Here is an 18,025-nt window from a genome sequence, read left to right on the forward strand (position 1 = left end):
CTGTGGTCACAGCATAGATGTAGAAGATCCAGTCTGTTCCCTTTGTATATCGTCACCCTATAATTGATAATGTCAGTGGCATTATTACAGCAGTAGGTGCACATGGTAATAGAGACATGATTCGGCAATTATTGCATCAAGGTGACGATATGGGAAACCGTAGCCTAACGGCTAGGGTACTCAAATTTTATGCGTAAGGTCCCGGGTTCAATTTCCGTCGGTGGTTACTTCCTGGGTATTGAGTTTCGTTATTAAATTAGCAAAATCCTCATGAAAGTACCCCGTCCTGCGGAAGGGAGGTTAAGCTGTCGGTCCCGTGTACATGTCTGTACATGTATATCGTAGTCAGTTTAGAAAAGAGTAGTGTGTTAACCCCTTGCTTCCCAATCCATCTTACTTCTGTTTGAATATACACAATCTAACTATAGATTATGATCAGGGCCGTTCCTCGGCAAAGCCTCTCCCTGCCGCTCCACCAAAGCATACCAAAAAGTGTTAAGGGGGTTACCCCCTTGAAAAATCAGTTTTGACCTATTTGTAATTAGGATTACTTTATATAATACCATATCTTCACTTGTAGACCACTGAAACAAAGCATATTATGTAGTATCTAAAGAAATTAGATTGACGACCAAGTTAAAGTAATAAGTGATATCACAATCAATAAGTGATATGATTGCCTAATAATATTTTTCAAAATTGTAAAAAATTATTTTAAAAAAATTGTTACAACTTGTACATGATCCTTTTCTGCAACAACAGCTTCTCTAAAATCTAAAAATCCCTAAAATCTTTCCCTAAATGGATTACCAATACAGATGAACTTTCATGCTAATATCCTATCGCTTCTTTTTCTTTCTTTCATTTATTTTTTCAATCCTAGATATAGGCATTGAATGTCCTGGACAAGTAACAGTAGGTGCAGATGGCGTATATACAATTGTTAACCCTACGGTATTCTTCGGCATACGAATGGATGAAAGAGTGAATATAATAGGCTATAGGTATAATTCCATCCGCGGAGACATGTATGTGTCCTATCCGATTGATGATGCTACCCACAGCGTAACTATGCTACCAACGGATAGGCCGACGCAGGTGGAAGTGTCGATCACAAATACAATAGAGTCCGCCACATGCACCTTTAGTGTTGGTAGGTTTTTATCGTGACCCGTAGCCATCACGAGTATATAAAAATACTTGGGTACAATTTTAACATTTCCCAAATTGAACCTTTTTGACGATCAGAGTAAGTGTATAATTCAACGTATTGAGTGCGTATTACCGTTGCCACAAACTTTGGGACTCTCTTGGTCGGGCTGACGTCACAAAGGGGAAATAGCCTTGTAAAACCAGTGCATGTGCAGTTCCCCTTTCTCGAGCTGGTTGCTATGCGTGCGCTTTTGCAAAGGGGACGAAGGGGACAATGTTCCCGGATGTCCGACCGAGTGAATGACGAGGGCATAAGGAGAACGTAACTTAAGCAACGGAAAATACAGGGTTTATAAATGGTAGCCTATAAAAATAACTTTTTTTCATACTGAGCACCTCTTGAATATTCACAGGTCCAGCAGTTATCACGTGTCCTATGAATTCATCAGGCTTGTCTGCTGAATATACGTTTGACCAACCAATCGTCATGAATTTTGAAGACCGCGAGAGCATTACATTTAGGTATACGTACAACGGCAACACGGAAACGTATCTGTATAATCAAGCAATACACGTACTTACGAATTTTCCTTTTGGATGCTATGACATTGAAGTATACGCTGCGGATATGTTCGGCAACGACGACTCGTGTGTCTTTCAACGCTGCAGAGCAGGTATCAAGTAATCTGCATTTATAGTTTCAAGAAACATTTATATTGGTTCCACGACCAGGGCTCTTCATTAGGCTTTCTTTCTTTTGTTTGAAATAATTGAGTACGAAAGGAAACGTTTCTATTTTTATGCAATTGCAGGCGAACTAAGCGGTGTAGCCTATGCATTGATTTCTTTGTAAAATCCTCATTCGGAATACTGCTAAATCTTTCATTATTTATTTTTTTACATTTTCGTGTTCTTTCTGTCAGTGGTAAGATGTCCAATGGATGTTATAAGGTCCACTTGCGATTCAGGATATTCTGTCAGCTTTGCCCCTGCTACCACCATGATCACAGGAAATGTTCCCGCAAGTAGGCCTATAAGCATCTTAAGTATAACTTACATAGAGTCAGAGGGTTTCATCAATTTCAATACTGCTAATCCAGACCAAGTCACTGCCTCCTTTCCGCTTGGATCGTGGACTGTTCGAGCTACAGCAACAGATAGTGATGGCCTAACGGACTACTGTGAATTCAGCGTGATGATCAATAGCATTGGTAGGTGTCAATTACAATCTCTGCCTCCAGGGGCCCAGCAATAATGAGGACTTAGCCGCGTGACATCCCGCTATCTCTAAGGACCGCTATCTCTAAGGTTCGCTATCTCTAAGGTTCGCTATCTCTAAGGTTCGCTATCACTATCCGTGTAAAGTATAATGGAGATCAGAATCTAGCTATCTCTAATAGAGTAAAGGGCTATACCTAAAAAAAGGTCCACTACTTCTAAGGTTCGATATCACTAATTTGGAATAAGGTTCGCTAGTTCTAAGGTTCGATATCACTAATTTTAAATAAGGTTCGCTATCACTAATTTAAAATAAGGTTCGCTATACCTAAGGTTCGCTATCACTAATTGCAATACAGGTCCGCTATACCTAAGGTTCGCTATCACTAATTTTGTTTAAGGTTCGCTATCCCTAATTAATTAAGGTTCGCTATACCTAAGGTTCGTTATCACTAATCTTAAATAAGGTCCGCTATAGCGAACCTTATTTGAAATTAGAGATAGCGAACCTTATTTAAAATTAGAGATAGCGAACCTTATTTAAAATTAGAGATAGCGAACCTTATTTAAAATTAGAGATAGCGGACCTTATTTAAAATTAGAGATAGTGAACCTTAGGGTTACCTAGATTGTTAAAATTAGAGATAGTGGACCTTATTTAAAATTAGTGATAGCGAACCTTAAATATAGCGAACTTTCAATAAATTAGTGATAGCGGACCTTATTTAAAATTAGAGATAGCGAACCTTATTTAAAATAAGTGATATCGAACCTTAGAAATACCGAACCTTATTAAAAATTAGTGATATCGAACCTTAGGTATAGTGGACCTTGTTCGTAATTAGTGATAACGAACCTCAGAGATAGCGAACCTTAGAGATAGCGGTCCTTAGAAATAGCGATTTATACGGGGATGTAATGCATCTTGAAAGAGCCAGGAATCTATCCAGGACATTATAAAACAGTACTCTCAACTGTGCAGGGTTGTAAGCAGGGGAAACACTGCTCTGTTTACCAGGGGAATCCAGGTTATTTGATATTATGATTTGAGTTTCAGATTTCATGCACGTGTTGTGATCATTCCGGCGGTTACTCCGGGGATAGGGGTAAGGACTTGCCCGGGGATGTACAAGAAAACATTACCTCCCCTCACCGGAACTTAGCCAGGCCCAGGACTGTTACATGTTTGTAACAGTTTCCAAAATGACGTCCCCGCCTAAGTCCCCGCTATCCCCGGGCCGGGTCCGGGGGCAGGGACTGCAACTGACAGCCACATAACGTTCATAATATGTATGATTTATTCTGCTCTCCCGGAAGCTCCCAACCCGAAATGTTATGATTTCTGTTCAACTATTTCGAACTGCATAACGGTCTAACCTTTACTCAGGGAGCTAATTCGACCACCCCATGGGCACCCAACATAACTTACCAGAGTATATCTTAAGTAAGGTTATTTTAAACTTTTTAGACCTTAAACTAGATATTTGCTCAAACGGTCATATAGGGCATGGAAAATTTCAATGTTGATCAAATTTAAGGTGGTACTACACCCCTTGATAAATTTGTGACTATTTTTGCATTTTTCTAAAAAAATATCACACTGGTAACAAATGTTATGTATATTATAGGGCAAGGAATCCAATTAATACCTTTTTTACACTGGAATTTCAGTGACTCAACACAAGTGACAAGCGGTACGTTATTTATGATAAGAAAAGAGGTACTACAAGAATGTACCTCATTTCATAATTAACATATAAAATGAACCACTTGTCTTGGATCACTGAAATTACAGTGAAGTAATTGGATTCCTTGCCCCTACAATATACATAACTTTTGTTACCAGGGTGTATAGTTATTTTTTGAGAAAAATGCAAAATTAGTCACAAAATTTATCAGGGGCTGTAGTACCACCTCAGGGCTCTGATTCTCTGATTTCAACAAACATGAGAGAAAACCGGTTTCAAACAGTTCGTATTTTATGTAAAAATAAGTTCGATTTTTCTATTTGGTTTGCCGAGAGGAGTAATTTTTGAGACAAATTTCGATTGAATCGGTGCATTTTGAAAATTTGGCTTCTGTGCATGAGATATTTGACATTTTACCTTATTTGACTCCTTAAAAAGCACCCTAGTGCAATCCTGAGAGGAACAATTTGAGGTATATTACAGCATGATAGAACGGATATTAACTTTTGGCCCCAGTATGACCTTCGACCCCTCGTGAGAAGTATAGGGGCATAGAACAAAAAATGGAACCAATTCTAGTTTTATCCTCTGAGGTGTAAGGATATCGTAATTAAAACTACTTATGATTCCCCTCTCTTGCAGACGATACTCCGCGAATACAATGTCCAGATAACCAATCAGAAACTATCTGTGATGGACAATGTATGATTGACATGTCGTGGCCAGAAGCTGACGTTGCGTACAACTGTGCGGATATGGACAACACGAATCGTATTGAGTATGTTGGATCTGGAGCGACGAACTTCCCACCACAATCTAACAGATTGGCAGATATGTATGCGGGGATGACAACGATCAAAGCTTCACTCAATAACACAAGAGGGCAGATGGCGTCATGCGACTTTAGCATCGTTGTTAAATGTACGTGTAATTGACAATAGAAGTTTATAATTCCTTCCCCAATTATTGCGGGTATAGGCTTATAGCCAATTGGTTGTTGGTGTATTGATCAGATGATCAAATTGGGCTATTCCATTTAACATCCACACTCCCCTGTGGAAGATTTGGAAAACATCTTCTACGGGGGCGTATGAATTTCAAATGGAATTAGCACATTAACCAACTCACCCTCCCTCTGTGGAAGATTCAGGTTGAATATTTCTCAGGGGTGGGGGGACGTACGAAATTCAAAAGGTGATGCCAATATGTTCGTTACATTTGAAATTCTTTCTCCCCTGTGGAAGATATTTCTACAATCTTCTACAGGGGTAGTGTGGATTTTAAATGGAATAGCCCAATTAGGGGGCATAAAGGGTACGTCACACCTTTTTGGGGGTAAGGGTACAAACTGTAACTGCAGTTTGCCAAAAGATCTGCTATTTGGCAATATGTGGGCAAACAGACCTGCTTTCAGAATAAATGGGGAGCGCAAAGCGATTTTTAAAAAGAAATTGGGGAAGCCCATTTAATAAGCATAAAATGTATGCAACCGATTACGCAATTCACTGAACGTGTTGATGTTACTTTTGGTTATAGCCATGGATCCATGTGAAAGTCACAGATGTCAAAATGGAGGGCAATGCGAAGTCTTTCCCAGATCTTGTTTGTATAGGTGTGTCTGCCCACCATGCTACTATGGACAATTCTGCGAGAAAAGTAAGTCCACATGGGAACCCAGGGGTTTGACAACATTACCGAAATTACCAAAAATCGCCCAATGTTTCTCTTAAAAGGGCATTTCGTGATCCACAGCCTCATCCCCCCCACTTTTCTCCAAAAAAGTTGAGATTTTTACATCACTGGAAACCTCTGGCTACATAATGTTTATGTACAAAATATTGCTTGCAGATTAATTCGTTTAGCAAAGAAAGATATCGTGAAATTTGAATTTCGTTCTTGTGCACCAGAACGAAATTACAACGCATTGTCTATGGAGCAGTGTAATACACATAATTATGCATAACTCGCGAACGCAAAATCGGAATCAACTGAAATTTTGGGAATAGGTTTTTTTCGTGGATATCTAATGAAAAATGACATAAATAGAGGATGCTAGGATCACGAAATACTCCTTTAACCATATACTCTGATCAGCTATATGCGATTACGAGCTGATCAGACTATATGTTTCTACATGTTTTGTGGGACAGGTAAGTGCCAAAATCCGCGGGCACCTTTGTCGCCCAATGTTTTTCTTGACCAATGGTTTCTACGTGGGAAAGGAAATACCAAAAGTAGCAGGAAAATAATCTCCAGACAGAGATCCGTGGATCCCCATTTGTAGTTGGCACTTCAGATTTGTAGCATGCTCTATTCAGTGTCTATTTGAGGGATACGCCGTAGGATATAAAGTATGTGATTATCGAATCGATTAAAGCAATAATGTGGGATTTCTATAAAACAATTTTTATTCGTTTTCCTCCCGTGTTTTCCTTCAGGAGTAGACGCCTGTTCTTGTCATATGTGCCAGAATGGAGCTATGTGCCAAGCAAACAGCTGCGCGCAATATCAATGCATGTGTGTCGGATGTTACACGGGCCAGTTTTGTCAGGAACGTACGTATGCTGTTTGAATAGTCAGCACTAGATGGACGAATGTGAACGAGACAGTAATGTAAATTTGGTGCCATTGAAGAATGCCGATCTGCTACAGCGGCATCACGTGACATCTCGGGTTTACGTACCGCGTTCACCATGTTCACGTTCGTTCACCGGGTGTCTGTCTAATGTTTTCTGTCACTCCAAGCACGTTCACGCATACACCCATATCATCCTCACAAATCTAAAATACTTCTGCCAATTTTGGTAGTAGAAAGCACCATATACTTTAGCACCATGTGAGAGATCTTCCAATATTTTCTATGGACAATAAACTCCAGTCAGTGCTGTAGAAAGAATCATCACATAAATGTATTATTTTGACAAGGAAACATATTCATGATATTGGAGTTTAAGAGTCCAAACTCATAATAGGTCCCCACTTACACATAACAATACGTTCCTTTTCCGTTTTGTATTTCGCCGTAGAAGTGATGATGTAGCAAGATTAACTACCATAGAAATATGTTTAAACAATTTATGAATATTTCGCACTGCACAAGTACGTTCATGCGTTACCTCTGCATTGAATCATAGATGTCAAAGAGCAGGGATAAAGACCGGGATCGTAATTGTATAGAATATTCATATCATGCTGATCACTCGCACCTGTTAGATTAGTATCTTTGAAAAGAGCGGTATTGTATTCAATCTATGATTGCAGATATACGCAGGTGACGATTGCAACCTGCTTGTAGTGTAGGGCGATATATTCAAAAATTGTTTAAACCTATTGCTATGGTAGTTAATCCTGTTACATCATCACTTTTATGGCGAATTGTTTGCTTGTCATTTGTCAATCCAGCGCTGCCAAACCCGTGTCTCAACAATCCCTGTGGAGGAGGTTATCAGTGCACACGTGACTCTCAGTCATGTACAAGATACAGCTGCGAATGCATTCCAGGAATCAATTGTCCAACCGGTAAGTAAATTATGTCATGCCATGCTATATGTCTCGTGTTATGTTATGTTATGTTATGTTATGTTATGTTATGTTATGTTATGTTATGTTTATCTATGTTTAAGATTATGCAACCACACATCAATCCAAGATGTTGGTGGACGTCTCCTTCCTCGTCGGCCTTCCATAGCCCCTTGCAAAAATTGTTTTTCTACACTTCCATGTTTCCTGACAATATGGCTAAAGTACTTCAGCTTTCTCTCCATGCTGCCATTTCAGATGGTTAAACTTGTACCTATCTTGTCTAGCTTTGTCTAGGATTCTGGAATTTGTTCTCAGGTCTTACCATGTCACTTGCAGAAGCATCCTGTAACACCACATCTCAAAAACATCAACTCTTTTGCTATCATTCTTGTTCAAAGCTCAAGACTCACATCCGTAAGCATTGTAAGTAACACGGAAATCTCAGTTACACGTAATACAGTAAGCCAAAGAATTAAGGTACCAGTTATGTTCACTCCCTGTATATCCTGAACAGAGACAGATATGTCATTATTGGAACCAGCAGCGATTAGCTGCATTTTTTACCTCGAATTTAAGACCTCATTCGTTGAAATGTTTAAAAAATAAAGACATGACGATCAAAAACCCAAGGAAGATGACAATTTGAAGGTTGCAGTTTGTTCCATTGCATGCCCTATTGATCTGTACACAACGAGTTCACGAACAAAAAAACTAGCGCAGTGCTTCCATTGATTAGCACGTTAAAACTAGCGCCGTGCTTTCATTGATTAGAACACAAAAGTGCAACTTTTGATTTCGTTTCTTCATTAGGTTTTAGATCACCGCTTCTTTAATTCTCAACCAATTTTAACAAATAATGTCTTAAATCAGAGCGAACGAGTACAGGTTGTAGCTGCTTGTTTTAATTTTGACATATTTGTCTTTATGTAGGATATACAGGGGTGAACACAACTGGTACCTTCTGTAGTAGGCATACCTTCAGGTCAATGGATAGGCATCGGCTTTTCCATATGCTTGGCATGCCTTGCAATAGCCAGTCTTCTCATACTTTCAGTTTTGCTATCACCGGTGTTGGTAGTCATTGAACCGAGGTATTCAAATTGCTTCACCTCCTCAATCTGCTGTTCATCTGTGACAAGCTAATCACCTTTTCACTCTTTGTCAACAACCATTATTTTTGACTTCTATGGGTCCAGGGGAAGGTTTTTTCTTCACAGTTGCCTCTTTGATGCGCTTCAAAAATAAGAGTGGTATCATCAGCGTACCGCGGGTTAGTGATGCTTCTACCGCCAAACTTCACTTCACCTTCAACCCCCCCAAAGCTGTTTTCATGATGTCTTCAGAATAAATGATAAATAAGTTTAGTACTACACTGTAATACTAATTTACACAGCCCTGTCGTAAGCCTTTTCTGATCTTAAACCAATATGTGCCCCACTACTTGTTTTTTTTTTTTTAATAATTCTTTTAGTAAGGTTTATTTCAAATTTTAATGGTGAACAGCAGGTCAAATTGCTAGAATTCACATTGAACACGCCTAAACAGACACAATGCAATTTGTATAATGTTGCAACATTGAAACAACCAACTATACAAACATCCAAACACACCCCAACCAACCGCAGGCAATGAGGATAAAGTGCCTCGTTCAGGGACACAATACGTTGACACGAGTGGGGTTCGAACACACAACCTATGGATTACGAACCGGCTGATCAGGTCCACAAGTTGACTTGAGAAACCCATCTTCTTCATAGTTTCTCACATCTGAGAATGGCAAACACAGTCAAAAGCTTTACCTTTTTTTACTGTATGAAACACGTAAAGAGGAAGTCTATGCTCTCTGTATTTCTTAATAATATTCATGATGTTGACAATGTGGTCCCTAGTTCCACTTCAGTCACGAAATCTTGCCTGTTCATCAGATTTTTCTTGCTCCAGTTTGTTTATCATTCTCTTGATGATGATCTTTAGACGCACTTTACTTGCATGGCAAATCAGGTTGATTGTCCCGTGATTGGTGTACTCTTTTCCCCCTTTTCGGCAGTGGAATATATACATGTATCTACGCCACACACCGACATCGCCTGGCTAATACTTACTTGGTACACCAGAGATACTAAAATCAATACCCGGGATCGATACACGTGAATGTGCTATGCAAGATTTTGATATTCAGGCGAAAATCTTTGGATACCGGGGTGGAAAATGATGAATATCTCCCGTAAATGATTTCGTCTAAAAAACCCAGATGTGCTTGCACTTGAATATACGTGTTGAACAGATATGATAGTCGTTAGCTTGCGTCTTGAGAAAGAAGCTTGTGTCTTGAACTCAAAAACTGACAATAATTCTGATTTTATATGTGCCGAATTATATAGCGCAGTGTATAGGCCAATCGTGGGTAGTCTAAAAGCATATGACCTATGGTGTACCATGCTCGACTCACACACAGTGTGGTCAGTCACCGGGCAATTGTCAGTAGCCTTAGTCAGATGTCCTTCGGCCCATTATGCGTCTCAAAACTATTAAACAGGTCGGAACAAAATGGCCATGCGTGGCGGTGGATTCAACCTACCATGGCGATTTCTGCCATGAAGATATCGGGGCGATGACACTGTGCGCCAGTCTGTCGGCCATTTCTTTTTTCCAGATGATACAACAACAAAGTCGCCATGCACATGAGGTATATCCCTTCTTTCCCAGTTGCCTTCCAAAACCCAGAAGCCACATTATCAATGCCAGGTGACTTGACTTTAGTATTTTTTATTTGTACCATAGCAAGCTCAGCTTCAGATCTCAGTGGTGGAGGTTATTCCTCACACGTTTCACACTGTACATACATATTGTCATCTTGTGCCTCAAACAGCTGGAGAGTATAATGAACCCATCGCAGCTTGATGTCTTCACTTTCCAAACAGCGTAAACACTGGTAAAATGGAATTTTTTTAATAAGCAGGTAACGCGTTTTACTTTACTAAATTATTTTCTTATTCATTTTATTATCACACAGCAAGTCTGGTGTATGACAAGTTCTGTAATACATTTCCGTGTCAAAATGGTGCGACGTGTATTGATTTGGAAAGTAAACGGTATTTGTGCATTTGTCCGCCAGGGTATGGAGGAGTCAATTGTGCAATTGCAACAAACGTAGGTAAGTATGGCATTATGCTTGTCTCTTGAATATGAATCGCCCACACGATCATAAGATACTTAAATGCGAATGTACAACTCAATCGCATGTGATCCAGTGGCGTAGCGAGGGGCAGAGGGGCACTTGTCCTGGACCCCACGGGGGGGGTCTGAATTGACGTAAGTAGCATGCAGCATCGATTTTGCGCCCCCCTGCAAGCGATGAAAGTCAAAATTTTAGTATTTAGCACTACTAGTCATTTGAAAGATCAATAAGACTAAAATGTACAACTTCATTATAACCAAAATTAATTAATGCTATCTGTGAAAAACTCCGCGAGCAGTTGTTTAAAAAATGAAGGGGAAGGGCGCCATTATGTATCCTTGGCCCCGGGCGCCAAAACCCCTAGCTACACCACTGACGCGATCATCATGATCGTACGATGCTTGATGCAAATGCAGAGCTCTCTTTCCTTAGACTCTGATCACCCACACGATTATATACGATGCTTGATGCGTACAGGGTGTCCCAGAAAAAAAATACCGAGTGAATTAATTGAACGTAAGTCGAGAAGTAAACATTAGAATCAAAAAAATTAAAATGTAGCGCATACCCTATTTTATTGTGCATCACGTAGGAAAATTCAGTTTGATTCGATTGACTGGTTGCGAAGAAATTAACGATTACATAATGCGCGCATCAATGCAGTTCATTCCAAGTTTGATCAACAGGAGCTTTTTTCATACTCGCTCTCCCCTTCCTAGAGTTTGTGTATCTCATTAAATTTAGTCCACATTATCTATTTTATAATCCGACTGTGTTATGTTATTCATGCTTTCACTGAAGATGAATAACAGTTTGTCCGAGAAAACTTTGATTTCTGCAATTGGAAACTTTCCAACTTTAATTCTTTAGGTTGTGGAGATATGTTATTTATTTTAACTTTCCAAAGAACATTTGAGCCAAGAATGACAATGATCAAGTGCTTACAGTTTACGTGTGATTTTGATACCATGCAACATTAATGTTGAAGTTACAAAAGCTTTAAATTTTGCATTGCAATTTCTACGAAATATTCCAAGAACTTAAATGTGTGTGTGAAATTTTTTAAGCCAGCTGGAATTCTTTTATGCAATAATTCTTTATACATTATATGAACATTAACGAAAAAAGATATTTACAAGTACCGAGCATCATCTTACATGCAAGCTTTCATTTTCAATATCGTGCAGGTTTTCAAATTTGAACAAAACCTAATTAAATGTTTTCCAAGAAAGAGATTGTTTAAAAAGAACGAACTTGGATTTCACAGAATAAAACATGAAGCCCATTGACAGTTAACCACTGTATGTTGAATGATCTTTCTTTCAAACTTGGAATAAAAAATGTATTGACACATACGTTAGGTAATCGCTCATTTCTTCGTAATCAGTCAACCGATTCCAGTAAATTTAACGTATAAGATGCAGAATAAGATGGGCTACACCCTGATATTTAGATTTTTGGATTGTGATGCCTACTGCCTACTGCTCGACTTACGTCCAAATTCATTCGGTCGGTATTTTTTTCTGGGACACCCTGTATGTACTAGTACAACTCACTTGTCCTTAGGGGGCGCAGCACTTGATTTCCAGGGTGCGGTGGAGTGGGGGTAGTTTTTTTGGAAAAAGCCTTCGACCACTAGTGAGACAAAAAAGGTTTTTGCCCTACTGATGAGACTTGTCTAGTAGTAGTACTTCGTGACGAAAATATTCCGTACGTAATGTCAAGCCTGTATATAACTCATAATGCATAATATAAAGGTTTTTTTTGTTGAAAATAATTGCATAAATTGACATTGATAATATTTCAGCAACTAGTCCATGCAATAATCGGCCATGCAACATCTTTGGAGAATGTTTCACCAGTAACGACATGGACAACTTTGATGGACTGAGCGAGTATACATGTGTTTGTGAGAATGGATATGGTGGTCGAAATTGCATTTCAAATGTGGGTAAGTGTCAAATGTGCACGACCATGCTCACTGTGTTATAAGTCACGGGGCAACACCACCTATGTTTAAATTTGGATTGCTACTTTGATCTTACTGCAAGGTAGGCCTACATTTTCACATGATTCTCATATTAAGCAAAATCTCTATTTTATAAAACACAGGCCTTTGTTTAAATAAACTATAATTCCGAACGCAAACGATACGATGTTTCGGGTCTGAACCTTACAAGTGTGACAATACACTTACACATAATCTATTTTATCGTTGTTTAATGTTACAGCGAATAATCCGGTTCTCGATATGTGCACAACGGGTTTGACATGTAGAAACGGAGGAACTTGTACCAACGCTTACTTCAGCTACGCAGACCGAAATACAGGCATCTGCTCATGCCCGAGAGGATTTTTTGGACGAGAATGTCAACTTACTAGTAAGAGTATAATTTGTAACACTTGATTATTTTTGGGTAACAGGATGAATATTGAAGCGAAAGTGTTCAAAATTATTTGTTCCACCCTCTTCCTTCTCCGCCCTTTTAAAGGTCTTAGTCCTTTTCCTCCTCCTACTAGTATCGTAAGGATAATTTCACCACTTCTACAATGTATTGTTTACTGATATCACCAGGGGCGTAGCAAGAGCATCAGGGGCCCACGGACAAGGAGCAGCACGGGCCCTTTTAACCAGGGCGGGATTTACCTTATGGGATCCCTGGGCCAGGCCAAAATTTGGAGGCCCGAACTCACGTGCCGAGGAAGGCATGTGCACTCAAGTCAGTGGCCAAGTTTTGGTTTACGTATAATATAGAGGCGGACTATCATATTTTGTTTGACAATTTTAGCCCCAGAAATTTTACAATTTTGCCCTATTTTGGCAAAAAACATGCTGTTATTGGGGTTAAAAGAAAGATGCATAGGGCCATTTTGGGCCCCTAACAATTTTTGGGCCCTGGACCCGGGCCCATCTGGTCCAATGGTAAATCCGGCCCTGCTCTCCATTATCAGCCCTTAATTTTCGCTTTTATGCTCGGGGGCCCATGAGCCCTCGGGGCCCATGGACTTCATCCACCCTGTCCCCCCTTGTTACGCCCCTGGATATCACGCTACTAAAACGACTGACAAAAAGAACTTTTTGACATTTAATGTGTTTAAAACGTTTGTACCAACACCGACAAACCCAAAATATAACATTTTTAAAACGTTTTGTGTTTGCCGAGTACAGAAAGCCTTTGAACTGTCAGATGACACTAAATAGCACGATGCACTACTCTGAGATTACATCCTAGTCTCGGTCCCAGCCGATTTGTGCTCCTTCGTCACTAAACAAACCGTCCGGCGACAACCTCATAGTACATCTTTTCTGATTGGCCGAACATCAACTCGGTAAAAAACTGAGTCAATTAAGCGCTGGGCTTCAGCGCATGCAGCGGTTGATGGATAGCCATGTGGTGGTATAAATCAACGCAACGCGAGTACGCGCTGCGAGTCGCTGGCATGAAAGACGATTCAGCAGCCATATGATTCCACGGCCAATTGAAAGAAAACCTTTTTATTTGGAAACTCATTAATCAATCAGCGATCGTGGCGTTTCACAGGTTCTCGCCAGACGGTTTGTGACGGAGGAATACAAACCGGCAGGGACCGAGACAACTTAAATCCAAAACATTTTTGTTTGTAGGGTAGTAAATTATCATAAACTAGGCAAAAATGGTGCTTTTAATGCAGTGAATTGTGATAATGAGAACCTATCTAATTCTTCAGTACCTTCCCAGCAAACACAAAACGTTTTCGATATCATTCGCAAAAGGTTATAAAAGGTTGTCAGAAAATGTTTAAATGTCGGGTTATATAAAGGGTATATTAAGAGTATGAAACGTTTTCATAACCTTAAAAAACATTTTTTGATAATCTACTGCTCTGCAAACAAAAATGTTTTACAGAAAACGTTTAAATGTCGGGTTATATAAAGGGTATAAAAACGTTTTAATAACATTCCAAACACATTCTTGAAAACTTGATACAAAACATTCTAAACAGAATGTTATTTTTAGTTGAAAAAATATTTTGCGAAAAATGTTTGCCCAAAATATTTTCAATAACGTTTTAAAAACGTTTTCATGACCTTTATATAACCCGACATTTAAATGTTATTAAAAGGTTTTGAAAGAAACATTTTAAGAACATTTCTGTGTTTGCTGGGTTCAAATATTTTAACATAATGTTATTTAAGTATTGACACAATATTTGGCAAAAATGTTTGCAAAAATAGTTTACAGTAACATTTTTTGAAAACATTTAAAAATATTGTTGTAGTGTGTTTTCATACAAAACGTTTTAAAACGTTATCATGACCTTTATATAACCCGACATTTTAATGTTATTAAAACGTTTTTACCTAAACCAAACGCCAAAATATAACTTATTTAAAATGTTTTTAAAACGTTTTTGTGTTTGCTGGGTTATGACACATAAATGATTAGGAAGCCTATTTGTGTTATGCGCCCCACATATTAAATTATACTAACCTACATGTATGTATGTAATCATTACGTTGCTTACTTTCCATTGGCTTTATATTATTTAACTTTGTTCTTATTATTTTTAAGTTGAGGATCCATGCATGAGTAATCCATGTCAGAACGCAGGGACATGTATTTCATTCAATACATATTTTCTCTGCAGATGCTCCGCAGAATACACTGGAGTCATTTGTGAAGGTATGGATAATGCGTTATGGTTGGCATTAATAACGACAACGACAACAACAACAACAACAACAACAAACAACAACAACAACAACAACAACAACAACAACAACACAATAATAATAATAATAATAATAATAATAATAATAATAATAATAATAATAATAATAATAATAAATTGTTTTTGATTATTACCATTATTTTTGATGTAAAACAACTCTGTTTCACCTCGTATTAGTGTCGCCCGTGTTATATGAGATGATGGAACCATCAGCACTTTCAACATCAGAACTCTCAACTCACTAGCCAAAAAAGAAGAACTTGCTCATGAAGCCGCACATTATGGCATTGACATCATATGTCTGCAGGAACACCGGATTTGTCACAATGACTCCCTCTTGCAGGAAGATCTGAATGGATACAGATTAGTCACCTCTTCAGCATGGAAGAACCAAAGGAATGCTGCCACTGGTGGAGTAGGCTTCTTAATCTCACCAAGAGCCATCAATTCCTGCATGTCCATTATTAGTCATAATGAACGGATTATGGAAATTTCTCTGCTGGGCAATCCAACATCCACAGTTCTCTGCTGCTACAGTCCACATAACGAACAACCTGAAGAAGCTGTTATCTCCTTCTACCAAGAACTCTCTTCTACAGTTAATGCCATCCCAGCTCATAACTTACTTATAATTGGAGGAGACTTTAATGCTCAGCTTGGGCCATTGGATGCTCTCTTCACACCTGCTAAAGAAACCAATAGAAATGGCAACCACGTGAAAGACTTCCTGCAGGAACATAACCTCATAGCCACAAACACAAGGTTTCAAAACCGCATCAACAGATTATGGACACATAGGCGTCCTAATGGCCAACTAGTTCAACTAGACTTTGTCCTGGTAAGAAAGAAGTGGATCAACTCAATCAAGAATTCACGTGCATACAGCTCCTTCGAGGGTGTGAACTCGGACCATAGGATTGTTTCATGCAAATGTCAAATCAGCTACCGGAAATGCAGAACTTCCATGAAAGACCCAATGAAACGTATTGACTGGAAGAAGGTTACCAGAGACACCATCCTGGGTGAGCAGTTTGTGGTAGCAGTCTATAACCGCTTCAGTTCTCTACACGATGAGCTACAAGAACCCAATATTAGCACCACTATTATGATACCTTAGTTGCGGCTAATGAGGAAGTTGCACTGGAGATGCTCCCTAAAAAATCAAAGCAGTCCTACAACATTGCTGCATCAGACAAAGTCACTGAGGCAAGAGATGTCTTAAAGAGTGCATCTATGAAACACAATGCTAGATCCACCCGGGCATCACAAAAGCTCCTCGAATCGGCCAAAGTTACTCTTGATAAAGCCTACACAGAAACTCTGGAGTCCTCTATTCAAAAGAAGACAGAGGAACTTGACAACCTCCATCATGAATATAAACATGCAGCTTCTTGGGAACTCCTCCGGGAGATAACTGACACCAAATCTGCTCCTGTGGTTAGAGTGAAAGGCAATACATCTGAAGAGCGTCGTGACAACTGGTTTCTACACTTTTCCAACTTACTAGGGAAACCAGAGCAAGACGTAAACCTTGAAGATACGTTCTTTAACAGCAATGTCTCTGACGATCTCCCAATACACACTGGTCCATTTACTATGGAGGAACTGCAAAAAGGTCTGAGCAAGCTCAACAAGTCAAAAACACCTGGTCCTGACAACATACCAGCCATTGTTTGGAAAAACCCACTCTTTCATCAGCAACTGCTTGATTTCTGTAATGAAACCATGAAGGAAATAAGCCAAAAGCCTTGTCAAGATCCACAATTATTCCTCTCCCGGAGAAAGGGGATCTTTCACAACCATCAAATTATAGAGGTATCACACTGTCAGCACTTGCTGCCAAGCTGTATAACACTATGCTGCTCAACAGGATTTCTCCTCATCTAGATCCTATTCTCAGACGTAACCAAAATGGTTTTCGCAAGGGTAGATCAACCACACCACAGATTCTAGCCCTTAGAAGGATAATAGAAGAGCTTAAAATCTCAAAGAAGCAGGCATATATTGTGTTTGTTGACTTCTCAAAAGCTTTCGACAGTGTTAACCGGAAGGCCATGCTGCATATTCTTCGTAATTATGGGATCCCTCAGGAGATTGTGAATGCTATTGCAATAATGTATGATAATCCTTCAAGTTTTGTACAAACAGGTGATGGACCAACTGAAGAGTTTCTCTCTACTGCTGGAATCCTGCAGGGCGACACCTTGGCCCCTTACCTTTTTGTGATAGTGGTAGACTATCTCCTCAGACAGTCGATAGACACTGACAAGTCCAAAGGGATTGACATCATGCCCAATAAGACGAGCAGAGAGAAGAACAAGTATTTAACCGATCTTGACTACGCAGACGACATCGCTTTAACAGCTACGTTATCACAAGATGCCCAAGATCTTCTGTCATCTTTAGAAGATGCTTCCGCCAAAGTTGGCCTCTTTCTCAATTCCAAGAAGACAGAATATATGTGTATTAATGGAGATAAGAACCCAACTCCAATCCTTTCTCGGGATGGCACACAACTCAAGGAGGTGTCGGACTTTAAATATCTTGGTTCATT

At 39.3% G+C, this 18,025-nt stretch overlaps 1 protein-coding gene across 1 annotated transcript in view; it reads left to right on the forward strand.

Annotated features, from left to right (window-relative positions):
- The window catches only part of LOC140170013 (uncharacterized), a 44,223-nt gene that overhangs the window by 19,555 nt on the left and 6,643 nt on the right, over window positions 1-18,025 (forward strand). The window contains exons 4-14 of the mRNA XM_072193325.1: window positions 884-1,153; window positions 1,566-1,826; window positions 2,076-2,363; window positions 4,701-4,979; window positions 5,595-5,714; window positions 6,497-6,613; window positions 7,461-7,577; window positions 10,594-10,734; window positions 12,566-12,709; window positions 12,990-13,139; window positions 15,312-15,422. Coding sequence (XP_072049426.1) covers window positions 884-1,153; window positions 1,566-1,826; window positions 2,076-2,363; window positions 4,701-4,979; window positions 5,595-5,714; window positions 6,497-6,613; window positions 7,461-7,577; window positions 10,594-10,734; window positions 12,566-12,709; window positions 12,990-13,139; window positions 15,312-15,422 — 1,998 coding nt within the window. The remainder of the gene's footprint in view (window positions 1-883; window positions 1,154-1,565; window positions 1,827-2,075; window positions 2,364-4,700; window positions 4,980-5,594; window positions 5,715-6,496; window positions 6,614-7,460; window positions 7,578-10,593; window positions 10,735-12,565; window positions 12,710-12,989; window positions 13,140-15,311; window positions 15,423-18,025) is intronic.

The sequence above is a fragment of the Amphiura filiformis genome, chromosome 14, assembly GCF_039555335.1.
Source record: "Amphiura filiformis chromosome 14, Afil_fr2py, whole genome shotgun sequence".
In the NCBI taxonomy this organism is placed as follows: Eukaryota; Metazoa; Echinodermata; class Ophiuroidea; order Amphilepidida; family Amphiuridae; genus Amphiura; species Amphiura filiformis.